This window comes from Camelina sativa, chromosome 20 (assembly GCF_030686135.1).
Source record: "Camelina sativa cultivar CO46 ecotype springtype chromosome 20, ASM3068613v1".
NCBI lineage: Eukaryota > Viridiplantae > Streptophyta > Magnoliopsida > Brassicales > Brassicaceae > Camelina > Camelina sativa.
This window is the reverse complement of record NC_141899.1, coordinates 3,878,211-3,904,338: the sequence shown is the minus strand read 5'-3', so window position 1 is coordinate 3,904,338 and position 26,128 is coordinate 3,878,211. Positions and strand designations below refer to the sequence as shown.

The window sequence follows — 26,128 nt, the reverse complement described above, 5'->3', positions numbered from 1 at the left end:
TGTCATGGGTTTCTATTGGGCCCATGTCGGTCATTTTTTTTGGCCCAATAGGCGTAGTTCTTGAGATTCATTGCTGTGAAGTGTTGTTAACGTGACCGACCTCTTTCCAAAATTATGCTTGATATCTAAGCCGGCTTAACAAGCCGTATAAACTTCATTTGAACTAATCAATCGATTGATTAGTTCATTCACGGATGTGATCAAAACAGCGGTTTTCAAGTGACTTCCACCTTAGGGAAAATAAAATACACATCTATTTGTTATCGTTAGTCACTTTCATTCTGATCCTGTAATTATGATAAAATCATAAAAGCCCTAACTACTATTTAATTTAGATCGATATTATCAGACGCCACTGTGAACAATTAACCAATTTAATCTCCTTCAACTATTCTGATGTAAATTGCAATTGTATATAGAATCGTTAAGAGTTAAAATGCAAACTACGTAAAGAGGAAACATAAGCACGTTCTGTCGGACAGAAGCTAACCAGCAACTTCATCACTCTATTGTACATAGTAGTTAATCCACAAAATTCCTGATTACGATATACAAAAATTAGTATATCATTAGACAAAAATCATGATATGGATTCTAGTCTAAAAAGCTTTGTTCGGAAAAGAAAAAAAGAGAAGTATATAATTATAAAGTCAAATGCCGAATAAGTTAGTGGATATAAAAATGTTAAATCCGATCGAGAGGTAGACTAAAATAACCATTACAATACGAGTTGACTTGTGGAGAAGGCAACACAAACTTTCTCGCCGAGTACGGCGGAGGAGCAGCCGCAAGTGGATCCAGCCGACACTAAGGAAGCTTTTTAATTTGCATAAGATGCGATACACTTACACCTTATTTAATACATGTGCCCTCCTGATTCCCTTCTTATATAAATATTACATAGTCTGCACATACTACACAAAACCCCTTCACTAATAACAACCTCCGAAAATTTACAATAACGTTCTTTCTTTAATGGAGATGGCTAGATCATCTGTACCTCTGATCGTTGTGCTATGCGTTTCGCTACTGCCACTTGCGGCTATGGCGGTTGGAACGCCATTCCACATTGAAGGATGTGTTTACTGTGACACTTGCCGCTTTGGATTCGAGACTATCGCTACCAAATATATCTCAGGTTCGTATGATTCTTTGGTTTTGATAGGTTACATGTAGAATATTCAGACTTTCCAAGATTTTACCAATCCTATATTATTTTTTACGGGATCATTCGTGGTTTGTATATTTCTCCTAATTCGCAATTTGGTTATATACACATAGATTTAAAATATTGAAAATATTTTGGGGTTATTTGAAAACAGGGGCAAGAGTGAAAATAGTATGCAAAGACAGAGTGACACTCAAGTCGGAAGTTGTCGGGAAGGCGGTGACGGGACCTGATGGGAAATACAAAGTCGCCATCAAAGGAGACCGACAGGACCAGCAGTGTCTGGCGGAGCTTGTCCACAGTCCTATGTCCCGCTGCCACGAGGCTGATCCTGGCAGAAGTACCGCTACAGTGATCCTCACGCGATCCAACGGCGCCGCTTCTACTCGCCACTACGCCAACGCCATGGGTTTCTTCAGAGACCAACCTCTCCGTGGCTGTGCCTCTCTCCGCAAACTCTACCTCGCCGACGGGGATGAGAGGGCTATTTGAGTTGTTTTTACTCACCTTACGATCTTCTTGATCAAAAAAAGACAAACCCCATATTTATTATTTAGAGTTTATTGTTATTTTGTTTTGTTGTTGAGTCTCCAGAGATGGTGAGACTATTTAGACATATCTAAGAAATTATATAAAATAACGTATTTGCAACCTTAAAAAAAAAATTCCCATGTTGATGACCCAAAAAAAAAAGTATCGTGTTCTGTTACTTAAGTGGGATCATAATTTGATGCAGCTTCGAATTAGGATAATGTTTTCTATATTTTATATTTTAGTTATCTTATTAATATGAGATCTATAAATTATATATTTTATATTGTATGTAAGGTAGATAGATAGATGTAACTAGAGAATACAAGTACAGACAGAAATGTTCTGACTTTGGTACATGTAATGCATATTCCATAGTGATTAGTAACAACCTTGACTAATAATCGAACATATATATGTCTTTGTCTTCGCAACCCATGTCCCAAACTGAAAATGTACTCTGGTTCACGTTGTCCGATTGATCAGATTCTGTAAACTGGTTCAAATCCGTTCCAGTACCGTCATTATCATCATCTTCGACTCTCCTAGAATAATGTAACTCGTTCTGCATCCTCTCTGACCAAAAATAATCCATCCAATTTACATTGTTGCTATGATCATCATCAGATCGCTTGTCCATTGCACTCGATTTCTCACTGTAATCATCTTCACTAGTCGTATTCGTAACAATACTTGGAGCCGTTTCAAACGTGGAAGTTGTAACTCCCATGCTCTGGCTCGGCTCTTGGGTCGACCCGTATAGACACTGTATCTCATGACCCGTCCTCGAGTTCTTGTCCCCGAACCCAAAACTTACATCACTTTTAGGACAACTCGAGTTTTGGCAAGTATAAACACTCATAGACGGTTCCATAAACTCACCCTTTCTCTTAGACCCCGACGATTCTTGATCTTGATCATCCGATATCTTGAGGTCTTTGATATTTAGAAGAACCTCTTCTTGGTTTAAGACACGAGACCAAGTATCGGTCTCTCTAGCCATCATTTTATCTTGTAAGCTTTTGGATTGCCTCGCGAGACGTCGTAATCTTCCCAAATTTGGCGACATGTGTTTGATCACAGCAGCGAGAACACTAACTTTCCAAGATTTCCTCAAATCGTGCGGCTTTCGATAGGGCGGCGCACCGTGCTCATGAGCTATTCCTTGCTCTCCCCACCAAAGCTCCGTCCCCGTCGGCCACCACGGCGGAGCTATTCCTTTCTCTAACGGAAACCGCCGCTGTGGCGGCATGCAGTGTTGCATTAACGCCGATAGTAACGAGCCAAGAGTCGTGTCTTGTAGATCTTGTAACATGTGTAATAAGCTCGATGATGATGAGGACTTATCAATAAGCTCTGCCGCCGCAGCAGCAAGTGTTAAGTAATCAGTGATAGCGTCTGGAGCGTTTTGTTCGAACTGAACGTTTTCTTTCCACCAACGTCTTAAGCTATCGGACGAACCGGTTATTGGTTTACCTTTTTCCGGTACAATTCCGTACACAAACCCTTTCGCTTTACACACCTCCATGATCTTCATCATGTACTTCAACACCGAGTCTTGTGAACGAGCCATCTTCTTGCGCCGTGAAGCTTCCGCCCGGTGCGTTGTCAAGGAAACGATGTCGTTGTTGTGTCGTTTCTGTTGCTTGAGCTTTTCCATGAGGTTTCGATCTTTCCACATGCGTCTTTTGAGGTCATCATAGCTTATTTCTTCTTCTTCTTCTTCCTCGTCCTCAGTAGGACTAAGTGCTTCCAATTCTTCGACTTCCACCATTTTAGTGCATTAGATCTCGAGTCATGGACTATATCTATATATTATACGTGATTGAGGTTATTGTCCGTACGTAGAGAAGCGTATACTGATGTAACACGACAAACGTTTTGTTAAATTGAGTGTCTATTCATAAATAGTTCAAATATACGTGATTATCAATTGCATATGGTTGTTTTTTGGGAGGAGGGTGGTGTGCATGTGCGATTGAGGGACGTGGCAAGATATCCTGGTTCGGTCTGAGCTAAACATATGTTGTAAAATTTGGAATTTTATGGCGGAGATATTTATGTTTTTTTTCTTGGTGGACAAGAGTTATCTCCGGCCATCAAAACGCCGGAGGTTACTAGAAGTTTCTACGGTTGCATCAAAGTCGATGGGTAACGAGAGCTGATTGCACCGACTCAATTAATACTAGTATATAACAAAAACAAATTTTGATAGGGCTGTTTTGATCTGTATTTAAGTTTATAAAAATAAAAATAAAAATCATGGATGCAATTAAAGTTAGATTGGCACTTCAGATTATAATCAAATTATTCAATGTTTTGACATAGCAGACACAAATACTTTATTCATTAGATACATGTCTTTTGATAATGTTATTGACGATTAAAAACTGGTTTTCCGTTCTTAATAATTAATCTCAATTGTTTTTATTGTTTGCTGCGGCAATCATGAAAGCATTGGATCAGACGGTAAGCGAGTGATATCGGGGATTATTGATGATATCAGGCTACGATCAGCAATACTATTAATTACGACGCTTTCGTATGAGCTTACATAAGAAGACTACAATTCTCCTACCAATTTTAATGTCTTATGGAGATTGGAGTGTACGAGAAACATTTTTGGGACTTGTCGGTTGCTTTGCTTCGAACTGAAAGTAATCTCAATGATGTCATATGCTTGAAACTTAAGGTAATGTAACATTTCAAGTCAATTATATATTTTTCATAATGTTAAAAAATAAATAGAAAATAGAAAATCAAATATTAATAACTCTTACCTCGGAAAAAATATTTTTAAAAAACATTAGTTCTTAACATACTTCAAAACTAGGACGACACACATTCACACACCCAATTTGGGAAAAGATTATCTGTTCTTTCATTATTGTAACAGACCCAATAAATTGTAATGGGCTTATTAGTCTCAAAACTATTGGGCTTTTTTAATTCATGATCCCGGCTCAGTAAAGTAGTGGGACCCAGCGAGATTCCCTCCTGTCTCAACTTTAATGTTTTTTTCATTAAATAATAATAATAATTACGATTTCGAAAACGCGACTCCAACAAAAACAAAATCGAGATCGGAAACTCCGCACGGTTCCCGCCTCAACCAAATCAAAAACCCTAATTTTTTCCCACCACCCAAATCAGATCCTCTCCCCACCGACGGATCCTCTCAATCTCTCTCTCTCTAGGTCAGTCACCACTCAAATTCTTGGATTTTCCATCGTTCTGCACGCGAAATTACGATTTCGATTTAAGGGTTTCTTTTGTTTGGTTGAATTTCTCATCTGGGATTTATAAAGTTTTCATCTTTCAATTGAGTTCTTTAGTATTCTTCATCAGTCGTGTATATTTGTTTGGAAAGTATTGATCTTTTTTCTTTGTTGGGTGTGAATTTTTGGAAAGATGACTGAAGAGAGTGGCAAATTAGTAGTGCCGTCGTCGGAACAAACCCGACCCGCTTTGTGTGATTTAACGAATCTTCCAGCTAAAAGAGGGATTTCTTCGATTTTGGGTGATTTGATTAATGAATCTGGTAAAGCCATTGCTCATGAAGGTTCTAGAGAGAAGTTTTCAAAGAGGCTTTGTTTAGTTGTTGATGATTTGGTTAAGGAGAATGCTGCTAGTTCTGTTGATACAACAAATGAAGTGTCTTCTTCTAATGATAAGAAGAAGACTAGTTGTTGTGGTGTTGGTGATTCTGATGAGAGAGCAGAAGAGTCTGAGGAGTATCATGATGCTGTTATGGAATTCTCTAGTGGAAGAGATGGGAAAGCATTGGAGGGAAGTAAGCAGATCTATTTTGAACCTGGTGATAGAGACGGTGCGCGAGAGTTAACTGATGTTGCTGGTGAAGGGTTGGCTTCGTCTGTGGTAACTGGCAATGCCGAGAGACGGCGGGATCCACATGCACGGGAGGACTTGCCTAGTTCTCTGAATTTGACGAGATCATTTGAAATGGGTAGATGCTCAAATGTTAAGAGGAAGGAAGAGCATGTGGATCAGAATATGGGAGATGACTTGCTTCAATCATGCTCTTGTTCTTTTTGCCTTAAAGGTTTCTGATTCTTCAGTTCTTTTTCTCTTACATATTGTTTCTCTTGATTTCTATATATCTGACTTGGATATTTGCTATGAATGAATTGCTTCAGCTGCGTATATTTGGTCAGATATTCAATACCAGGACACCAAAGGTCGGTTATCCGGTAAGTCACAGTTACCTTGACCACAAGCTGTTGAAGTTTTTCTTGTGAATATTGTTATATGATTTGTTTTTTTTTTGCTCTGAGGCAGCCTTGAAGAAGAGTCAGAAAAAGGCTAGTAACTTGATTCAGAGAAACGGTAAGGAATGGCCTACAGATTTTCATGCCACAGTGAACTCTGCTAATTCTGGTAAACAAGAATCTAAACTCATGGGGCAATGGAGGTCGCTCTTTCTTAGCATGGGTGATATCCTCAATCATGAAAAAAGCCAACTTGTAAGTGATTTTGGAAGCTTCTCATCTGTTCTTAAAGCTTAATGCAAAAGTGGTTTATGAAGCTAATCTTTGCTTTTGTATACACATTATAAACCTGAGTTTTTTCAATTTTTGCAGCAAAAGAGCTTTGAGACAATGAGAAAATTTCGAGAAGACTGCAAGATGGATTTGGAGAGAGCGATGAAAACACCTCACACAACCCCTAGTAAGTAAAGTACTCTTTTTCGAGTCTCAACTTGATCAAAGACTGTAATGAATCGAAACTTCTGTTTCTGAAAATTATATTATCTGGACGCAATGTATAGATGTTTGATTTCGTAAATGATTATGTATGTGTCAGACTACTGGTGGTGTTAGTAATTCTCTCAAACTCTTTTTTGTGTTCTTTGTGTTGTGTTCTTCTCTCAATTACACACAGGTCTATTTGTATTTCTATGGAATCAGTTGACCATTCTGTTTTACTCTTTGTTATGCCTTAACTTTAGTGAGCTATACGTAATCATGGTTGTTAAACTTATTATATCAAGAATTTCGAATTCGTCTAATGCTTACTTATTTGACATACAAAAGACCACCAAAAACTTAAGTTGTAGTGTTCTATAAATTGACCATTCTGTGTTCATATATAATCTTGATCTAAACTGAGAGCTGACCTTACTCTATGATGGGTTGTGTGGTTTGTCTGCTATGGATTTTCCTGTTTGAAACTGGTTTTTTTCGGATAAATGATTTCATTTTCAAGTAAGCTGCCAAAAACTGCCAACCTTGTGTGAACAGTTCACACTTCACAGTGAACCAATAAACCAAAATATAAACTGGAGAGAGAAAAAAAAAGACAAAAAGACCATCCCTCCTCAAGTGATAAAGAAGTGAAGAAGCTGCATCACGTACGTTGCAAGTTATGCCCACGTAGACGTAGTATGTTATTAGGACTCTCAAGACGTCCAATTATGAACCTTGTTAATTTAGTTAATGGGCTCTTTAGAATTTTGCAAACGTTTGGGCTTATTCTTAGTAGTAATGTGAAAAATACTTCCCGCCATTCCAAAATAACAGAGAAACATCATTTTCAATACATTAGTACTATAAATAGAATTGGAAGAATTAATTATGGTAGTTCAAGTGTTCAACCGATCTTCTAGGGTACAAAATAACAATGTCGAATATATTTTGCTGACCATTGCGATAAACACAGTGGGTACTAAAGCTTCAGAAACGTTAACATCTAGTGGATATGAAGTTTATAATTAGTCTTCAGTCTTCACATTAAAACCAGAATTAGAAAAGTTCTTAATTAGTACTCCTATACAGCTATACTTGGTTGAGATACCAAAAAAAAAAAAATTATAGGCTTGGGTCTTACACTTACACAGTTCATGTTCAGATACGTTCGACAGATACGGACGTGTATAGTAATTTGGCTCCCCAATGTTATGGCATTGTCCTTTGCAGGAGTTCCCCCCATGTGACACATATTCATTGGTACGCTAGTTAGGCAGATCGCATCCCATTTTAAAGCATCCCATTTTAAAGCATGAGTGAACATTTTAAAGTATATTTTCATATTCAATATAATACGATGCACTCATGCACATATATACTACTATGTGATGTATGCATTAACCAACTACGTTATTCTTACAATACTAAAAAAACTAGATCATAAACGGTTCGATCTATACAGTTCACATACGCATATATGATAGTATATGTGAGTGAAATAATTCATTAGTAAAATGATAAAATGCTGAAGACAGAGACAGACTTATGGAAAGCTCGACCCTCAAAGCGGGGACCGGTCGCCAATGCGTACACGTGTAACGAAACTACGGGAGCCCAAAAAATAAGACCATCCCTTCTCTTCACCCTCAAGATTCTGACAAACATGCAGATACAATACAGTATATGTTTAAAATAATTTTATTTTTATGGAGAAGAAGAAAGAACAGAAAAATACCTTCCTTTTTAATGCTTTTGATTATGGACAAACCAATTATAAACGGGATTAGCGAATAGTTTATAAACAAACTTCTAGAGTCTACTACATAAACCTTGATTAATAAATAAGTCGAGTACATGAAATATGAGCTCTTCCACGTGATTCATTCACTACCATCTCCAATGATCCACATAATTTGATACTATTATACATAAACAATTATAATTAATAGTTTAGCCGATGCTCTTGCAATTGATTTAAGCATATGCATATATAATTAAACAATTCAATATTTGGTTAGATTAGATTCCCTTTTAACTAAGCCCTCTTTGGTATAGACACCAATTACTCTAGAAGACGTATCTCATTTAACGTGGTTAATAATATATTATAATTGAAAGTATGAGATTAGTGGTGTAAAGAGACTCCTTAATCACCAATAATTGAGATTTGAAAGTATAATAATCAGATAATTTGATTAAGCTAACAATTAATTAATATATGTTAATTAGCCTCTAGAGAGTTAAGAATAAGCCAGTGAAAGGGATCGAAGGGAAAGCAAAGAGTGGAATCCATCTTTACACGTTCATATAAAGTGAAGAAGTGAGTTTAGTTTGACAACACTTTGTAACTCTTTGGAACTGTCTTATTGTCTCTGCTTCCTGCCTTCCCAGTTCCCACCCATGTGTTCAGTTTTCGTTCTTTTTTTGTTCCTTTTTAGTTTTTTGTCCGTATACTCTTTTAATAATATAACCTTTTTTTCTTTTCAATTCGATCTTATAAGTGGAATCCAACTTGGCCAATCTCAACTCTTCGTTTTGCCACGTTAGAATTGGAACTTTACTACATTTGCTAAATTTTAGAAGTTTCCCGCAACATTGATCTGAATTCATTTTTTACACATTGATGAATATCTTCGTATGTTTTGTTATTCTCAACACATTTGTGGGATTCCTACGTAAGAGATGTAATGTGTGGATTATGTGAGAAATCAAATCTTTATACTGTTTTAAACTGGTTCTACAAATCGTTGTATACATTTCGTCGTCCATCATGGAATGTAAACGATATTCGAAAATGTAACAAATCCTTTAAGTTCAAATTCAATACGGAAACTTAATTATGGGTTTCTAGTGTATGTTACTATTTTTTATCTAAGGTCATGGGCAATGAGAATACACATACATAAAAGTAATTATATTGGGTAGTGGTGATATGTCGACATCTGAAGGGACTGAAAAAACATGCAGCCTTATTATGATAGTTAGTCGCATTATACACCCAAAAGCTATAGACAAAAAGCTTTGACCACAATGACCATCCACTATTATTGATTTGCTATGACACTATACGTATAGTCATAACTTTTCTCTATACACATATTTCAGCTTTCACAGAGACTACGTGCATGCATCTGATGATGTTATAGCCACTCATATATGTGTCCATCTATGTAACATATAATATATATGATTTTCACATATATATATGTCTCTGTATATAGTATATACCATTTCCACTGGCAGATTCCAAAAGACGTAAACACTAATTCGAGTTAGAATAGAAAGCAGTAACTTAGAAAAGCCAGAGATTGGGGCTTGACATATACAATTTATCTATTTGTGGTTTAATTTGTCTAACTCGTAAATAAGCTTATGGGTTATTAAATAAATAAATAGTATGTATATACTCCAAATATGTCACACATTTTAGTAAAAGTAAAATACAATCTCGTGACTGTTTTCTTACGGTTAATTGCGAACTTTTGGACTGAAACTTTTTTGTCTTTCCATTGAGTCGAAACTCCTTTCCAACAAGAGAGCACGATTTGGAGAGACCGCCATTAGATAAAATTTGCCACTTGAGAATATCCTAATTGCTTGTTACACGGCTAGAGTATATATGTATTGAGAAAATATGAGAGGTTCAGGTTTCACATCTTGTTATATTCGATCGTTCGTTACTCTACTGATACACACGTGCGGATCATCATTTATAATTGAAACTAGTTTATTTGAGCCGATAATATTACAAATTTAGAGATTCACTCGTCTCTGACCTAAAAGATATACAGTCCAAATGTACAAATGGATATGTTAACGTTTGTAGGGAAAATCTCGTCCATAAGAAATTCACACGATTAAAAAAAAAATGAAAAAATGAAGCATTATCGTAATAATTATCTTGGATTTGAAACAACTACAAAATCTGCTACAATACGATATAATAAACTTGTCTCGTACCAGCAAATAAATATACAGAGCGTTCGTAATCAGGGCCAAAGGACATGCACGAAGAGAAACAAGACTTAACCCAAAATAACAATAAAACAAAATAAGACGTCCAAGTTTCCAGAGTTTGCCTTTGCCACTCCGAGCAAGAAAACAAGTAATAAATTCGTGGTTTGATGCGGTTTAACTTGGTTAGGTTCCGTCGATCGTCTCTATACTAGTGAAAAGTACGTACCAGACAGATTTGAATTGATAATTTAGTTTCACTTGGACCCCATCAGAGGCTATGTGGCAAAGTGTCAGTAGACAAGTATACAAAGTGAGACAAATCTGGATACATCACACATTTTCGAATTCCTCACACCAAATCTACATATTTAATTATTTGTTTACTAAATATGTGTCAAATACAAGTTACAGTCTCCAAATTTGGTGTAAAGTTTTAAAATAAAAAATGGTACATAAATACGTATACAAGTTTTGAAGAACTGAAAAATAATAGAGAAGGAGAATATAGCTATTTCAGTAACTACTGTACCAAACATTGGCCTAACCATTACTTTCAAAAGATTCTCATTTATATCCCTTTTGTTAGATTTAAAAGTTAAAACCCATTGATATATAACAACTCGGTGAAAACAAATAAAACTACTTTATTAATTAACACGCGTTTACATAATACTTTCACAAAGATAGTTACCAACTTAGTAGCTAGACTACTCGAAACAGATTTGTCACCTTCTTTTCTTGTTCATCTTTTTTTTTTTCTTACAAAAACAAAATGCGATGAACAAGAAAATGAACCTAAGGGGACCGGGGCAGTTCAAGATATTGCCCTAAACATATATTACCAATTACAAACGTTCCAGGAAAAGTTAGGCATATATGTACATATTCATTATATAAATTCACCAATATGTCCGCTGGCATCTCGAACATTGTTCACATTATTGGCTGCATTTGTTTCCATTCCACCAATCGTCGCAAGAAATCCATCACCTGTTCATTCCGTATTTAGGAATGAAGTTAGCACGAGTAGAAAACCACTAACTACGAAATTCATAGATGTATATAGTTTACATATATGCAAACTATAAGCATAATATATAGACTTGCCTCGGATGGATCTTGCAAAGAGTACGAAGCATCGGTGTCCTTGGGAAACTTGGAGACAAGAATGCCAAAGCCTTCGCCTCTGTCTCGTAGCATCTAATTTACATGGCACCAATTTAAATAAACATATGTCATTAGTGTGGTAACTTAATTAAGTATAGAATTTTTTAATAGTATATGAAAAAACTAGTTATATGATATACCTCAAGAAAAATTAATTAGATATACCTTAAATGCATCTTCGTCGGTCCGATCGTCGCCGATGTAAACCGGGAAAACGTTGTTAGAGTTCCCAAATCCTGTCGTATCCAAAGTTTAAAATTTCAGTCTTCAAAATTGAGTACATCTAAACTGTGTAACCGTTGAATTGAGAACCATACTGATGATGAAAAATGATTATTCGATTAAAAATGAATTTATAAATAAAAAAGGACGAGAGACACAATTCTTGCTTTAATATAGATTTAAGGAAAAAACATGATATTAAAAACTCAAGTACTCTCTCACCAAGTGACTCTAACAAGAACTCAAGAGCTTTGCCTTTGTCCCACTCAATCATAGGACGGATTTCGAAAACCTGTTCGATCGATAAATCCAAAAAACAAAATTTTTAAATAACTGTTTTGTAAAACAAAATTAGATTCCAAAACAGATTCTCGTATATAATAATTATATGTTTGACGAATGAGAAAATGTCAAGTACTAGTCATACCTTCCGACCTTGGGTCAGTTTCAGCGTAGGGAATTTCTTTAATACCGAACGAACCTGTAGAACCAGTTCGCTCCATCTCTGAATAATTTTTAGGTTTCCATTTCAGTGTTAGTTTTCTTCATTAATTAACTAAACATGTTATGTTGATTTGATTTCAGTTTGTACCTTCTCATCGACGCAACGAAAGTGCACAGAAGCACAAAACTTGTGGTTTTCTACTTTGACTCCCGGGGTTGATTTGGTTTTCTCCAAGAGTTGTTTATACACCTTTTACAAAATTTATTTGTTATAATGAATACTCAACACTTCATAGGTATATATATTTGTTCTAGCTATATAATTAATACAGTACATCCAGTTATTGAATATGTCTTACTTCATCGATCATGGGAAGATAGTCATTAGCTGGTTGGTACAGAAGAGACTGTTTAACCTAAATTATAAAAAGGGAAATATTAAATAATTTTAAAGTAACATATAAAGTACTAATAATATTTTTGTTTCTATAAATTTATGATGTTATTAGAAAATTACCCTCTTGTGTCTGGAGAAGCCTTTTGCTGGGCCTATAATGTCCATGCCATGGCTTCCAGCATAATACAGCTCAGCAAGCTTCACAAAGTTATACACCTTTGGACAAAATACAAAAAAAATGAACTTTAAAATGTCTAATAGAATGTGGGGAAAATGCCAAAAAAAAAAAAGAAAAAAGAAATACCTTGTCTATGCATCTACCAGTAACTATAGCAGTGGGGAAACACTTACCCAGTTTTTTCACAGTTCTTCTCATCTGAGAGAAACAGCAATCGGAAGTGGTGTGACTAATTACAGAGATTTACAAAACATGATTTAAGTAAAAAAGATTGATGTGACGAACCTTGCTTGACATGAAAGCTTTGTCTGGATCATCAACTATGGGAGATAGGGTACCGTCATAGTCAAGAAACATTACGATTTGTTTCCCTCCAGAAGCTTCTATGATCCGTTCGAACATTTCTAGTGCTGAAGGATGTTGCATCTGTCGGAAACAGACAAGAAAAAACAAAAAACTGTAAGTGGAATTAAGGAAGACTCATCATCAAGAGTTTGTGAGAGAGTATAAATGGATGGAGATGTCTCTTACGATCCATGAGTTGAGTTGTTGTTGGGAGGAGATAGAAGAAGGAAGTGATTTGAGATGAGTAGGAGAAGAAGCTCGCATTGAATCGACCCAAGCGTTGATTCTTTGGCCACCACCATTATTGATGATGTCAATGTTCTTGAGAAGCTTTTTCTTGGAAATTGAGATTAAACCAGGAGGGAGTTTCTGGGAAGAAGAGTTGTTGTTGTTGTTGGGGATGATACTTGACATTGTGGTCTCTGATACGAAAACGTTTTGACTCGCTGACATGGTCTGTGGATTTTCCACGACAAAGCTCACTGAGATAACAGAATATAAGAATAAACAGAGGATTGGTTATTGAGATAGAGAGAGAGTATATTAGTTAACTCGAGATGAAATATATCAAAAACCAAAGCTTACCCATTAGAGAAATTAAGGAGATGATGAAGATGAAGAGAGAGAGAGAGAGGAAGGAGATGAAGAGTGTTTGTGTGGTGTGTTCAAGTGCTTAGTTTAGGGACTCTGCGGCTTGGTTTTATGTAGGGGGAGAAGAACAGAGGCAAAAAAAAAAAAGTGGGACCTACTGGGCCTAATAATGGGTTTAAATGGGCCTACTTTTTTGTTTGGATGGTCTCTCATTCGCGTACGTTGTAGTATGTTTGCGTGTCCTACTCCTACTGTCACCGAACCATGCGAGTCGTCGAATCCGCGTCTCTTCGGTTTACTTTGTTAGGGATTATTACACAACATATAAATCTTTTTCGTTCTCACTTGTCAAAAGTATTATATACCATCATTCATATTTATAATTTGAGTTAGCAAATCTGAAATATTTTGGATTATAATATAGACTTGACAATGTGACACCATCTTGATCTTGGTCTCGGTCTGTGATCGCTTCACCAAGCATTATAAGTTACTCTTATCATCTTGTAATAACCAAATTAAATTAATTTTATATCTTTTGACTTTATTGAGCACGTTAAATAGCTTTGTCAAGTTACATTTAGGGGGTTATTGGATCCTTGATTTTAATGGATTTGAAATCCTTATAAGATTTGAAAATCCACATGGAATTCATGGATTTTAAAATCAAATAATATGGATTTAAAAATCAAATAATGTGGATTTTAAAGTCAAAGAAAGTGGATTTGAAAATCCTAGAGAATAGAATTCAAAAGTTATAAAAGAAATAGAACTTATAAAAATAATCTCTCATGTAGCATTTTCAAGTGAATCAGTCCACATGTTTGATGCTATTGTCTCTCTCCACTCATTGGCATATTCTCTTTGTTGTTCTTGGGTTGTAAGTACTTCAGCATTATCATCGTCATTAATTTCTTCGACAACTTCTTCTGCACTCTCGATTTCTTCTGGAAAAATATCCGTTCGACAAAACTTTCGCAGAAAATTATGTAAACCAACACATGTAAGTACAAGCTCTGTTTGTGTCTTATAAGGAAAAGGAGGTGCGTGCTTAAAGATTGCAAATCGAGATTTGAAAATACCAAATATTCTTTCAACCACATTCCTTAGGGATGCATGACGATGGTTAAACAACTCTTTTGCATTCGCTGGTTGTGAATTTTGCCCAGAAAATTCTTGTAGATGATATCTGACACCACGATAAGGAGCTAAAAAGTTTCGACGATTTCGAAATCCACAATCTACTACATAAAACTTTCCTGAAGTACAATAATAATATACAGTCACTTGTCATGTTGAGAAAACATATTTACAATAGAAAGACATGTACATACCTTCTGGAACTGGTAGTCGATTAGTGTTCCTTGTCAAAGCATCATTTAATACTTTTGAGTCATGAGCTGAACCTTCCCATCCACTAAGCACATACATGAATTCAAGATCAAATTACAAGCTGCCAACACATTTTGCGATATATCACCTTTTCTGTTATGATAAGACCTTGAAGGGAAAATACAATACTGGTCTTGATCTTCTTCGTTGCAGCTCCGGGTTTGGATGGGATCCAAGCACAAAAAGGTTTACGGCTTCAGCTGAGGTGTGGGCTAATTATGTAAAGGTAAACTATATAAACTTTAGCTTTTCTTATGTTTTTCTAATATAACCTTAAAAGAATATGGAAGGTTGTATCAATTTTTTAATTATTTGGATTTATTTATGGTGAAAATTATACGATAATAAGCAAATAAACTTTGAAATTTGTAATTATGCTAAATTATTTTTCTTTTATTTTAGGGGCATCTGAATTTCAAAAAATTCCAAAATGAAACGTTTGAAGAATTTGATGATCTCAAAATCATATTTGAGGACAACGTAGCAACCGGTGGGAATGCTATTGGATTAGGTGATGGTACAGATGCTGAAACAAGTGGAACTGCAGGAAGAAAGCAAACAAGTTCTACTGAAGATTTTTCTATGGATGTCGAGGAAGACCATGAAACACCTTCGTCTTTTGTATGCAGCAATGCAAGGGGCCCTCTAGACAAACTACCTTTAAGAAAGAAGCATAGAACCAATACTAACAATGTAAGTGAACCATCAAGTCAATCTGAAGGTTCAACAGATGTCCATGCTGAGATGAATTCATTGACAACAGTAACTCATAAACTCTTCGATCTAATACAAGAAAGAGAAACAAGACAACAAAGAGAAGCTGAACAAAGAGAGGTCGAGAAGAAAAGAAATAATGTATGGGAAGCTATCAAAGAAGTTCCTAATTTGGAAGAAAACGTTCGTTACGATGCAGTCAAAGTGATTCACCAATTAGGAATGAAAGAAGTCTTTGTTAGCATGTCCACTGATGAGCGTCATGGTTGGATTAAGCGTAACGTGATGGAGTGTTAATTATTATTAGGCGATCACCCTTTCTGCTTTCTCTTTATAAGTTGAATTATTTTTATTAAGTGCTTCATGATTTTTGTCTTCTACTATAATTATTAGGTGCTTCATAATAATTTACATGTCCGATATTTATCATGTCCGATATTTATCATGATTATCATGTTACGTACTGTTATGCTTTTTATTATTATCATGTCATTCTTTGTTTTGCTGTGTTTTTAAGAACAATCTTTAAGAATGTTCGTGCATGAACACTGTTTTGTTCGTAGCTTTTATTATTATTATGTATTGTAATTTTTTTTCCAAATCTACCCAAATAACTAGGTGGAGACCAAGGATTCCATTCTCTATATTTATAAGTAAAACATATTTTCAAATCCATCCAAATCCGATATGAAATCAAATCCATACTCAAATCTTTAATAATGAATAAGGGGTGATTTGAATTAGGATTTAGAATTCATAGATCCAATAACACAGAATTTTAATAAAGATTTTAAAATGAATGATTGAATAACACATGATTTAACTTGGATTTCTAAATCCATTAAAATCAAGGATCCAATAAACCCCCCTTAGTATTTAGTATTTACTAGTTGACACACACCTAATTAGAATATTAGCTTCTTGTCAAATTTTATGACTTCCTAAAATCATACATGCTTTTCTAAATTCAGACAGCAAATTTTAACTATTTGAGAAAAAAGAGAAGTTAATGTTGTGTTGTACTGTTGTTTGTTGTGGTCGGCAAGATTTGATAGATATGTATACATGATAAGAATCTTTTTTCCTCTAAACCCCACATAATATGAATGGGATATATACATATCATTACAACAATGAATTATTAGTTTATATTCGGAGGTCTTATAGGAGTGTCAAGCTATACTTCGCCGGCCAATGAACCAAACAGGACCCTGAGGAGATCAAAATGACTAACAACGTGTCACTACTTAAACTATAGGTGATATATGACTCGTCTGACTCTTGTCATGCTTCGAGCCAAGGTCTACTTCAGTACGTGTCCTTAATGGAAACATAAACGGGTAAACCCTTTTTCTACTCTCTACTCTCTACTCTAGAGTAGTAAGTCGGCAGATCTTTTCTTTATTGAACCTAAAAGCGACTACGAGCATGCAAACAAAGTAAAGGTACAAATATTAATACATATATAATAAAGGGGTGTATTCAACTTAACATTTTAAATGATTTGTGCAAAATTTACAAATCATATGTTATTCAATCATTAATTTTAAAAAATCTCATGAAATCCACAGTTATTGAACTGATGATTTAAAAATCTATTTTAAAATCCACGGTTATTCAAAACAGTTTGTCGATTTGGATTTTAATAAGTTTTAGGGATTCTGGAAAATTTGAGAGAATTTATTTAGTTAAAAATACAGAAATCCAAATCTCAAGGTTTTAGCTGGGATTTGAAAGAATTTCACCATAAATCATATCAACTTCCCTAAAATCTATCAAAATTCCAAATTTTCTAAATCCCATAGAATTCTTTAAAATCATAGTTTCAATACACCCCCTAAATTCTTTGTACGTGTGTCCACCAAGCCCACAAGTTCTGCTTCTCGACTAATTGAATCGATCGATCACATTGTTTTTTTAATATTACGTTTTTGTTTTCTTCCGTTGGGTTCTTAAGGGTTAACGTAATTTGCCAATTAACCACTCGTTTTAAGAATTGTTTATTGCTCTATTATGTTATTAATTTAGGGTTTCGAGGTGATTAGTACCTAATAATCATTTGTTTATTCACTATCAAATTTTGAATTTTAATATAATCTACCGGATACGTATACCAGTTTTACAGATCACGAAAGGGAGGGTCAGTCAGAGTCAGTGTGTTAGCATTGTAAGAACTGAACTCTGAATTCGAATGGCTAATTAAGAAAATCCATATGTATCTCCTTAGAATTTTGATTTGGTAAGCCAACGTTTATTTTGGATTTTATGAGCAAGCTACATACGTCGTCGTAAACACCTTAATTTACTACTACATAGAAATAAAAACCCAACGTGAACCTCATAAAAAAAAATCAACCAAAAATAGAATCAGGTCGAGAAAAACTCGGACGTTTTTTTTTGTTCCGACAAGTCTCTAATTTTCTTTCTAAATATTGACTTAACAAATCTGAGGTTCATTTTCTGTTTCTCTTATGATACCAGGTCAACAGGCAATATAGCCATAGAAACAAAAAAAAGAACAAACAACTAGAAGAAAAAAAAAAAAACTTGAATTGACAGAATAGAACAGAAGACAAACCCACACACAAGGTCTATCGAGAGAATTTGATATCGATTTGAGAAGAGAAAAATAAATCATTCTAGTTCTTGTACTCGTTCTTCTTTCTTTTTCTTTACGTTAATTTAACCTCTATTAGTAGATCCTTTTTACGTTTCCTGTTAACCTGACGTTTGATTATAATGACATTTTGTATCAAATCGTTGATTCAAGAAGAGGACACGGAACAAATGAAGCTACCTCCATCCCATCTCCCCTGTTAACAATGGTCTCCTCTTCTTTAAAAACCAACCATTAAGCTCTGTTTCGTTATATTTATATAGCTTTATATATTACCCTTTCTCGGGGTTGGATTGGCTGTTCCTTGGCCGGGTTCCGGTTTTATCTAGTGGCGGGAAGGATGGCGGATCATCCAGGGGAGAAAAGGACGCGTTGTAGGTTTTTGGGATTTGTGTTTGGTAGACGTGGCTTGTGGTCCAAGAAATGTCCCCCGGACAATGGTAGCCATAGAAGCACAATGAGTAGCAGCAATGCCTCCACCGCCACCGCTACCACCGCTAACATTCAGTTCACCAAATCTCCATGCACAGAATATAACCCGAGGAAGGTTCAAGAAAATAAAGTTTTACCTGAGCCAGTCCAGAACCAAGTACAGAAACCAAAACCCACATCGAATCCATACCCTAGTAACCATCAATTAGGCAGCAATGGGAATAGCCAACCAAGTAATAACCAAGGACCAGTCCAACAACAACAACAAACGAGGAAGATTCCGAGGGAAGCCATTGGCTTATCAGGTGAGCTAGAGAGCATGATCATCGACAATCAGAAAGCAAAAGGGAATAAAAGCTCTATGGTTAGAGCTTCTTCAAGCAATGTGATGTTGTTTGGCAATCTTGGGAACTTGAAACAGCCTGGAGCATCCGGTGGGAATCAAACTACTATCCAGAACAATAGATACGGTAATAATACTGGTGGAGGGTATGAGGCGAGGAAGACGATGGAAGAGGAAAAAAGAACATCGGTTGCACCAGTACCGGCTTCAAATAATCAAGATCAGTCAGGATCTTTGTGTAGAGCGATTTCGACACGAATGGATCCGGAAACGTTAAAGATAATGGGTAATGAAGATTACAAGAACGGGAATTTCGTAGAGGCGTTAGCTTTGTATGACGCTGCAATAGCCATCGATCCAAAAAAGGCTTCGTATCGTAGCAACAAGAGTGCGGCTTTAACGGCATTGGGGAGAATTCTTGAGGCGATATTTGAATGTAAAGAAGCAATAAGAATAGAGCCTCATTACCATAGAGCACACCATCGGTTGGGTAACTTGTACCTCAGGTAATCTCATCAAAACCTTACATCGTGACTCAAAGTACTATATATCATCATTTTTTCTGAAAAGTGTAACCAACAGGTTAGGAGAGGTTGAGAAGTCAATATATCATTTCAAGCATGCGGGTCCAGAAGCTGACCAAGAAGACTTATCAAAGGCTAAAATGGTTCAAACACATCTCAACAAATGTACAGAGGCGAAAAGAGTGAGAGATTGGAACACTTTGATCAAAGAAACAGAAAACACCATAGCTACAGGCGCCGATGCTGCTCCTCAAGTATATGCATTACAAGCAGAGGCCTTTTTGAAGACTTACAGACATCAAGAGGCCGACAATGTTTTGTCAAGATGTCCTGTTTTCGATGGGGAAATGAGCACAAAGTATTACGGACCGATCGGTTACGCTGGTTTCTTGGTCGTTTGGGCACAAGTTCACATGGCTTCCGGCAGGTTTGTTCTCTTTTTGAGTCCATACGAAGCTTACAGCTGTAGATGGTATCTTGACCTAAACCTGGTTGTTCAAACAGATTCGGAGAAGCGGTTGAGGCGATTCAACGAGCGGGGAAGCTGGACGGTAACAACAGGGAAGTGAGTATGGTTCTCCGGCGCGCTCAGGCGGTTACAAAAGCGCGATCAAGAGGGAATGAATTCTTTAAAGCTGGACGATTTCAAGAAGCTTGTGCGGCTTATGGCGAAGGATTAGACCACGACTCAAGAAACTCAGTCTTGCTATGTAACCGAGCAGCTTGTCTATCTAAGATGGGCCAATTCGATCGAGCCATTGAGGACTCCACGGCAGCACTCACCCTCCGTCCTGGCTACACCAAGGCTCGACTCAGAAGAGCCGATTGTAACGCTAAGGTTGTTATTTGAAATTATTTGCATAGCAGGTGGCAAAATCGTGAATATAGTATGAAACAGAGGTTACATTTTAAGTTAATATGTCTTTCTACGTGGTTGCAGCTTGGGAATTGGGAAGCGGCGCTAGGAGATTATGAGATATTGAGAAAAGAGACACCAGAAGATGAGGAAGTGACCAGAGGATTATCTGAGGCTCAGAAGCAGCTCGTGAAACGCCGTGGCCATGACTCTTGAAAGTTGAAACCAACCGCCTCGAGACCGAACGGGAAGTTACGGATTTAGAAAACAACCGCCGTGGTGTTCTTACTTCTCTTTTTTTTCAAACTTTTTTGGTAAAAATTGTGAATCTTTTTATTCCAATGATTCAATTGTATATCCTTTAAGAAGTCTATTAATCATTTGAAAACCGAACACAGACGGTAATTAAATAATTTAGAACAAAAATCCAAACTTTTACTAACATTATTGCTAGATGAAACTTTTGCACTATATGCATTTGCCAATTTATTCTGATTTCCTTGAAGACTGATGCAAGACTTATAAGATCAACTTCTTATATATATGCAAGGCAGAATAGTTTTGTTTTTGATAAGACAATCTTTGATCTCTACATATAAGAAACAACCCCATGTAGCAGAAGAAGAGAGTTGAATAATCTCATCATAGAAGAGAAGCTACATGATGATCTTGATGGTGATGATGATGATGGTGTTTTGGATGGAGTTTTACCTGCAATGGCTGGTGAAACCGCATGGCTTCTGCTTTGCTGCTCCTCTGTTGGCAATGGATATGGCGCTGAAGTGCTTCCCGGTGAAACTTGAGGCGGCTCTATCTCATTTTCTTGACCTGCAAAACACACAGGTGTCAATTTTGATTTACTTTTGGATCTTACAAGAGTCTTAGTACTAAAGCTCTATTTAAAACAGAATCTTACATTTGGAGGCTGACCAGCCTAGCTTCATGTTCTCTCTATCGAAAACCATTCGATTACCTCTCATGTAGTTCTCTGCAAAAGAAAAAGGCAAGTCTAATTGATGGAGACATTGGTCTAAGAATGTAAGTAAGAAAGAGAGATGATTAATAAGGCTAGTACATACGTCCTATGCTTCCTATGCCTTCTTCTCCACTAGAACTAATAGGCAAGCAAAATTGAACAAGCCCCTGAAAATGGTACATGATGATGAACATCAAATTCTAAATCTCGCCTTTTTTAGCATAAACCATAAAATGTGTATATAGGTCGAACCTGACTTTGTTGGAATACAAACAAAGGTTTGTGAATCACGAATGTGTTATTGTGCGAAAACCTGAGTTTGATCGCTGGTACTTTTGGCTCAACACTATCACCAAGGAAAATCCAAGAGAACATTAGGAGAAAAGCATATTTATGAAGACCAAGGAGCTTCTTTCTCTATGTATTTGTTTTGTATAGCATATGAGAGTACCTAGATTCATAGCAATACTCCCATGAAACATCTTCAAAGCTCTTCATCGTAGCATTTATATGTCTGTCCATCTCAACCGCAACTTTTCTGTATATTTCTTCCGGTAGATAAGTAAATGACTGTCCACTGTCAATATAAGTTCTGAAGCTCGTCTGCTTCAGACACGAGTTGCCAACACAACAAGTCTCCACACCCACAATACTGTAAACAAAAACACAAGGTGCTAATTACTAAAAGATATCTTAAAATGGATAATAATCTGAAGTATAGAGAACGTTCGTTACTATTTATTGTCGACAGGAAGGAATTGTGTTGATTGTTGCACTGATGGTCCCATATCACCAAAGTAAATTCTCCCTGAATCTTCCTCATCAAAGCACAAGGAGAACGAGTTTCGCATGATTCCTGCTTTAGAAAGAAAACTTGGAACCGAGATATCTCCAAGTCCTAAACCCATTAAACCATCAGGAGCAACCCCAGTCAAGTAATCCCCACTTTGCTTTTTACCACATCTGCAATATGAAGACACACTTATCAATACTAAACTCTAAAACACAAACAAACATTCGCATATACAATGGTAAAAGTAAAACACACCCTAGAACAACTTGAGCCTTGACAGAGGAGGAAGCGTTCGTCAATCTATTGTTGGTATTATATGTAAGATGCAAGATGTCTTCAACAAGTAATCCCGAGGTGGAGGTGTTTCCACTAAGATAGTTAACAGTATAAGGGCATTGCTCCTTTGGGCTCTCACAATCTGGAGCAGAATCACAAAGCTTATGGCTGCACAAGAAGACTTTGCTGGTACTTGAAGTTGATGGATTATACTCGTTCAGATCTTTAGTAGCCTGCAGAATAGGTGCCCCCAAACACGAGGAAGCATCTGCCAATCAATCAATTGGAAATAAGCGCTAAACCGTTCATCATTCTCACTATCGAACTCTTAACTACATATATAACCAACAAGCTTTATCATTTTATATCACATACCAGGCTGCTATAATAAGTGGCTGTTAAAGGAGCGCATTGCACACAGTTGCAAGGAATCCAAAGTAGATCACTTCCAGTATCTAAAGCCACAAGAAACGATACACTCGGCGTCCCTATGTCGATCCATGTATAGTGTAGCCTGAGTAAAACAATCACACACAAAATTCATATCAGGCAACAGATCACTACTAATCTACTGAGTTCATAACTTCTTTTGACACATCAATATATATATCCAAAAAACAAGTAAACCCAAAGGAAAAGACTGTTAGTAATTTCATATCGCGCAGAGTGAGTTAGTCAAAACACAGGACTAATAAACAATTCCCCTAAACAAAAACAATTAAAAGGTAACTTCTTTTGATCTAAAGGTACAAAATTTAGAAACTTCAAAATAAAAAAGAGGAACTTAATGTACCATCCAAAGTCATTTCCCGAAGAAATGGTTTTGCTTCCTTCAGATGGAACAAGGGGCTGAGACTTAGCACCAAGATTCATTCTCTGTCTTCTGAAATCACTTCTCGCAAGCAACTGATAGTACTCCAAGCTCCGCTTCTCCGGAAACGATCTCGGAATCTTAATCGACGCTCTAGCTTCGTCGGAGAAGCGATGGATCAGCCTCGAGGAGAAGACAGAGGCTAGAGTCTGCTCCGTAGCTAGAACGAGTACACATAAGAGTAAAAAAGTTGAACCAGATCGTGACGCCATTTTTTTTTGGAGCTAGGGTTTTGCTGAAACAGGAACAAGACCTAGCACTGTTACAGTATCTTGAACACCGAGCAAGCGAACAATCTAGCAAAATTAGGGTTTTAATCGAAGTTTTTAATCAATAAAAGAGAGATATTTATCCGAGAGAGAGTGTGAATGTTGGTCGGAGGGAGAGTAATGGCTGACTGTGAGAGAGTGAGAAAGAGAAAGAGAGAGAAGAAAGAAGAAGAAGAAGCTTAACGGGAAGAAAGTGTGCTAGTAAATGACGTAAATACCCCTAGCGATATACTTTACACGTGTGTGCTCAATCATTTGTCCGGTTTGAGTTTACGGTTCTGTCTTAATCAAACAATATTAACACCCAAAATGACGTAATTGCCCTAAGCGGTGTGCTTAACTACACGTGTAATACTGTAATCAATCATTCGTTTTCGGTTTGGTTTACTGTAAACCATTATTTTACATCGGTCCGGAGATATTATTGTCGTCGGCTGGCTTTTAAGAAAACCCTAATTTACATATAAAACCCTAAAGCCGATCAAAAAAATCACATCTGCGTTTGTCGGAAATATCGCCGGTAACAAATGGGTTACGGGAAACACAATCGATCTAAAGGAGGCAATTCGAGTCGTGGCCAAACCAGTCGGACTGATCTTGGGAGGTAAAATATCTTATCTTTGTGAATCGAGGGTTTCTCTCTGTTTGGTGAGTGTTAAAGATTTCGTTTTGAAAATTTTGCAGGGAAGATGAGTCACTTCCGCTTGATCAAGGTACTAAAGTTATTATTTTTGTTGTTGGTGGTTGGTTGGTTGAATATACCAGTAAGTAATGCTCTTACTTGGTGCCTTTTTCGTAGAGCCTGAGGATGAAGCACCAGCAGTTCCAAAAGTTCAGTTGGCAATGTGGGTATGCATAGTTTCCTTTATGTTTAAAACAGATTCTATAATCCAAATCCATTCCAAGAACAGATTGTTTCACTACTCATTGATGTAGTTATTGCGTTTTTGTGTTGTGTTAGGATTTTGGTCAATGTGATGCAAAGAGATGCACAGGTCGTAAGCTTGCTAGATTTAACTTGTTAAAAGTAAGTATCATGAGCTTGTAAAGTTTATAGTTGTCTTCTCTTCTTTCTAAGTGCTTCATCTGAAAATCCTGCTTCGGTTGATGTTGTTAGGAATTACGGGTTAACACAGGCTTTGGAGGAGTTGTTTTAAGGTATCTCCCTACTTGTTATTACGGTATCTTATTAGGGTCATTTTGCAATAATGACACATTCTTAATCGTCTACAATCTGTGTCTGATGATATTGGCAGTCCAGTTGGTAGACAATGTGTTTCAAGGGAAGACTATGATCTGATCAAAAGGAAAGGATTAGCTGTAGTTGATTGTTCTTGGGCGCGTCTAACTGATGTTCCGTTTGCAAAGCTGCGTTGTACTGCTCCTCGTCTTTGTAAGAAGTTAACATCAATCACCTTTGCTATATATATTGGGGACTTTAGGCCGATCTCTAGTTAAAATGTATTCTTTCTTTATGATTGTAGTACCATGGTTAGTAGCAGCTAATCCAGTAAATTATGGAAGACCATGTGAGCTATCTTGTGTTGAGGCTTTATCTGCAGCTTTAATACTATGGTGAGTCCATTAACTTCTTCTCCTGAAACCCATCTCATTGATTGGTCATACATTATCCGGTTTTCTAATATATCTTGCTCCATTTGTTTTCCAAATCAGTGGGGAGGAGGAAACTGCAGAACTTTTGCTAGGGAAATTCAAATGGGGTCATGCCTTTTTATCTCTCAACAAGTAACTTAACTGAAGAAACTCAACACACCTTCACATCATTTTGCTTTTTGATCCGTGAACACAACAATTTGAGTATCTGTTTTCTTAACGAGGTCTCCCTATATATATCACAGGGATATTCTAAAGGAGTACTCAAAATGCCAGAACAGCGCTGAGATCATCTCAGTTCAAAATTCTTGGCTTACTCAGCAAACTCAGATCCCAAAACAACCACCACCCGCGCCCAAAGAACGTAGGTCACATACTTTTGTTAAATCTATCTGTCATTACCACCACATAAATCTTTTGCTTCTGATTATTTATTGTTTGTTGGGTAGATGTTAAGAAAGATGATGGTGAATCTGGTGATGAATCAGAGGATGATGATGAAGATGGTCTCCCTCCTCTAGAGAGGAACATGAACCATATCAAATTGGAAGACAGTGAGGAAGAAGATGACAACAGCGAGTGATAGCCATTGGAATTTGATCTATAAAAAAAAAAAAGTTTCCATCTTTGGCTTACACTTGAAAGCAATGTTGTTGTTAAATACCATGTAGTTTCTTTTTCTTTATCTTTTAGTTAATAATAAAAATATCTACTCCACAGTCTTAAAGATTTAAAATTTTTGTTT

General features: G+C 36.5%; 7 protein-coding genes and 2 pseudogenes across 9 annotated transcripts; 5 read left to right on the top strand and 4 right to left on the bottom strand.

Annotated features, from left to right (window-relative positions):
* Nucleotides 1-849: 849 nt before the first annotated feature.
* LOC104769211 (protein DOWNSTREAM OF FLC) lies at nucleotides 850-1,997 on the top strand. Its single transcript, XM_010493365.3, has 2 exons — nucleotides 850-1,138; nucleotides 1,323-1,997. Exons 1-2 carry the CDS (start codon nucleotides 976-978, stop codon nucleotides 1,658-1,660), a joined length of 501 nt encoding a protein of 166 aa, XP_010491667.1. The 5' UTR covers nucleotides 850-975; the 3' UTR covers nucleotides 1,661-1,997.
* LOC104769210 (putative ETHYLENE INSENSITIVE 3-like 4 protein) lies at nucleotides 1,966-3,573 on the bottom strand. The gene has a single exon (XM_010493364.3). The coding sequence runs from the start codon at nucleotides 3,471-3,473 to the stop codon at nucleotides 2,097-2,099; it is 1,377 nt and encodes a 458-aa protein (XP_010491666.1). The 5' UTR covers nucleotides 3,474-3,573; the 3' UTR covers nucleotides 1,966-2,096.
* Nucleotides 3,574-4,732: 1,159 nt separating this feature from the next.
* On the top strand, nucleotides 4,733-6,568 carry LOC104769209 (uncharacterized). The gene is made up of 5 exons (XM_010493363.2): nucleotides 4,733-4,896; nucleotides 5,111-5,762; nucleotides 5,857-5,910; nucleotides 5,999-6,183; nucleotides 6,301-6,568. The coding sequence occupies exons 2-5, from the start codon at nucleotides 5,111-5,113 to the stop codon at nucleotides 6,394-6,396; spliced, it is 987 nt and encodes a 328-aa protein (XP_010491665.1). The 5' UTR covers nucleotides 4,733-4,896; the 3' UTR covers nucleotides 6,397-6,568.
* A 4,418-nt stretch (nucleotides 6,569-10,986) lies between these two features.
* LOC104769208 (putative trehalose-phosphate phosphatase I) lies at nucleotides 10,987-13,790 on the bottom strand. Of its 2 annotated transcripts, none has more exons than XM_087506658.1 (12): nucleotides 13,701-13,790; nucleotides 13,302-13,597; nucleotides 13,056-13,196; nucleotides 12,944-12,968; nucleotides 12,713-12,808; nucleotides 12,555-12,611; nucleotides 12,344-12,445; nucleotides 12,179-12,256; nucleotides 11,974-12,043; nucleotides 11,695-11,765; nucleotides 11,470-11,562; nucleotides 10,987-11,352 (listed from the first exon to the last, which is right to left on the bottom strand). In XM_087506658.1, exons 5-12 carry the CDS (start codon nucleotides 12,755-12,757, stop codon nucleotides 11,296-11,298), a joined length of 573 nt encoding a protein of 190 aa, XP_087362784.1. In that variant the 5' UTR covers nucleotides 12,758-12,808; nucleotides 12,944-12,968; nucleotides 13,056-13,196; nucleotides 13,302-13,597; nucleotides 13,701-13,790; the 3' UTR covers nucleotides 10,987-11,295. The 2 variants fall into 2 exon arrangements, with proteins under 2 accessions (XP_087362784.1, XP_010491663.1); XM_010493361.2 differs by having other exon boundaries at nucleotides 12,897-12,968; nucleotides 13,701-13,785.
* A 705-nt stretch (nucleotides 13,791-14,495) lies between these two features.
* Nucleotides 14,496-15,217, bottom strand: LOC147918441 (uncharacterized; annotated as a pseudogene).
* An 8-nt stretch (nucleotides 15,218-15,225) lies between these two features.
* On the top strand, nucleotides 15,226-16,109 carry LOC147918440 (uncharacterized protein At2g29880 pseudogene; annotated as a pseudogene).
* Nucleotides 16,110-18,246: 2,137 nt separating this feature from the next.
* On the top strand, nucleotides 18,247-21,010 carry LOC104769207 (inactive TPR repeat-containing thioredoxin TTL3-like). Its single transcript, XM_010493360.3, has 4 exons — nucleotides 18,247-19,710; nucleotides 19,787-20,155; nucleotides 20,233-20,566; nucleotides 20,669-21,010. Exons 1-4 carry the CDS (start codon nucleotides 18,770-18,772, stop codon nucleotides 20,798-20,800), a joined length of 1,776 nt encoding a protein of 591 aa, XP_010491662.1. The 5' UTR covers nucleotides 18,247-18,769; the 3' UTR covers nucleotides 20,801-21,010.
* A 90-nt stretch (nucleotides 21,011-21,100) lies between these two features.
* LOC104769205 (aspartic proteinase-like protein 1) lies at nucleotides 21,101-24,570 on the bottom strand. 2 transcript variants are annotated; one of them, XM_087504324.1, is made up of 9 exons: nucleotides 23,423-24,570; nucleotides 23,005-23,143; nucleotides 22,609-22,897; nucleotides 22,296-22,523; nucleotides 22,012-22,212; nucleotides 21,813-21,906; nucleotides 21,664-21,727; nucleotides 21,501-21,572; nucleotides 21,101-21,412 (listed from the first exon to the last, which is right to left on the bottom strand). In XM_087504324.1, the coding sequence occupies exons 4-9, from the start codon at nucleotides 22,466-22,468 to the stop codon at nucleotides 21,174-21,176; spliced, it is 843 nt and encodes a 280-aa protein (XP_087360450.1). In that variant the 5' UTR covers nucleotides 22,469-22,523; nucleotides 22,609-22,897; nucleotides 23,005-23,143; nucleotides 23,423-24,570; the 3' UTR covers nucleotides 21,101-21,173. The 2 variants fall into 2 exon arrangements, with proteins under 2 accessions (XP_087360450.1, XP_010491661.2); XM_010493359.3 differs by having other exon boundaries at nucleotides 22,609-22,862; nucleotides 23,423-23,953.
* LOC104769204 (uncharacterized) lies at nucleotides 24,136-26,102 on the top strand. The gene is made up of 10 exons (XM_010493358.3): nucleotides 24,136-24,373; nucleotides 24,454-24,482; nucleotides 24,569-24,618; nucleotides 24,731-24,796; nucleotides 24,887-24,927; nucleotides 25,026-25,162; nucleotides 25,254-25,344; nucleotides 25,444-25,515; nucleotides 25,629-25,747; nucleotides 25,833-26,102. Exons 1-10 carry the CDS (start codon nucleotides 24,297-24,299, stop codon nucleotides 25,964-25,966), a joined length of 816 nt encoding a protein of 271 aa, XP_010491660.1. The 5' UTR covers nucleotides 24,136-24,296; the 3' UTR covers nucleotides 25,967-26,102.
* The last annotated feature ends 26 nt before the right edge of the window (nucleotides 26,103-26,128 follow it).

Coding starts and splice junctions, on each gene's coding strand:
- LOC104769211 (XM_010493365.3), top strand. CDS start 976: ATGGAGATGGCTAGATCATCTGTACCTCTGATCGTTGTGCTATGCGTT. Junction 1,139..1,322: donor CGCTACCAAATATATCTCAG/GTTCGTATGATT, acceptor ATTTGAAAACAG/GGGCAAGAGTGAAAATAGTA.
- LOC104769210 (XM_010493364.3), bottom strand. CDS start 3,473: ATGGTGGAAGTCGAAGAATTGGAAGCACTTAGTCCTACTGAGGACGAG.
- LOC104769209 (XM_010493363.2), top strand. CDS start 5,111: ATGACTGAAGAGAGTGGCAAATTAGTAGTGCCGTCGTCGGAACAAACC. Junction 5,911..5,998: donor CACCAAAGGTCGGTTATCCG/GTAAGTCACAGT, acceptor GCTCTGAGGCAG/CCTTGAAGAAGAGTCAGAAA. Junction 6,184..6,300: donor ATCATGAAAAAAGCCAACTT/GTAAGTGATTTT, acceptor CAATTTTTGCAG/CAAAAGAGCTTTGAGACAAT.
- LOC104769208 (XM_010493361.2), bottom strand. Junction 12,969..13,055: donor AAGCTTTCATGTCAAGCAAG/GTTCGTCACATC, acceptor TGTTTCTCTCAG/ATGAGAAGAACTGTGAAAAA. Junction 12,809..12,896: donor CTGGTAGATGCATAGACAAG/GTATTTCTTTTT, acceptor TTTTGTCCAAAG/GTGTATAACTTTGTGAAGCT.
- LOC104769207 (XM_010493360.3), top strand. CDS start 18,770: ATGGCGGATCATCCAGGGGAGAAAAGGACGCGTTGTAGGTTTTTGGGA. Junction 20,156..20,232: donor GTTCACATGGCTTCCGGCAG/GTTTGTTCTCTT, acceptor TTGTTCAAACAG/ATTCGGAGAAGCGGTTGAGG. Junction 20,567..20,668: donor GAGCCGATTGTAACGCTAAG/GTTGTTATTTGA, acceptor ACGTGGTTGCAG/CTTGGGAATTGGGAAGCGGC.
- LOC104769205 (XM_010493359.3), bottom strand. CDS start 23,712: ATGGCGTCACGATCTGGTTCAACTTTTTTACTCTTATGTGTACTCGTT. Junction 23,144..23,422: donor TCGGGAAATGACTTTGGATG/GTACATTAAGTT, acceptor TGTTTTACTCAG/GCTACACTATACATGGATCG. Junction 21,413..21,500: donor AGGCTGGTCAGCCTCCAAAT/GTAAGATTCTGT, acceptor TGTGTTTTGCAG/GTCAAGAAAATGAGATAGAG.
- LOC104769204 (XM_010493358.3), top strand. CDS start 24,297: ATGGGTTACGGGAAACACAATCGATCTAAAGGAGGCAATTCGAGTCGT. Junction 24,374..24,453: donor AGTCGGACTGATCTTGGGAG/GTAAAATATCTT, acceptor AAAATTTTGCAG/GGAAGATGAGTCACTTCCGC. Junction 24,619..24,730: donor AAGTTCAGTTGGCAATGTGG/GTATGCATAGTT, acceptor GTGTTGTGTTAG/GATTTTGGTCAATGTGATGC.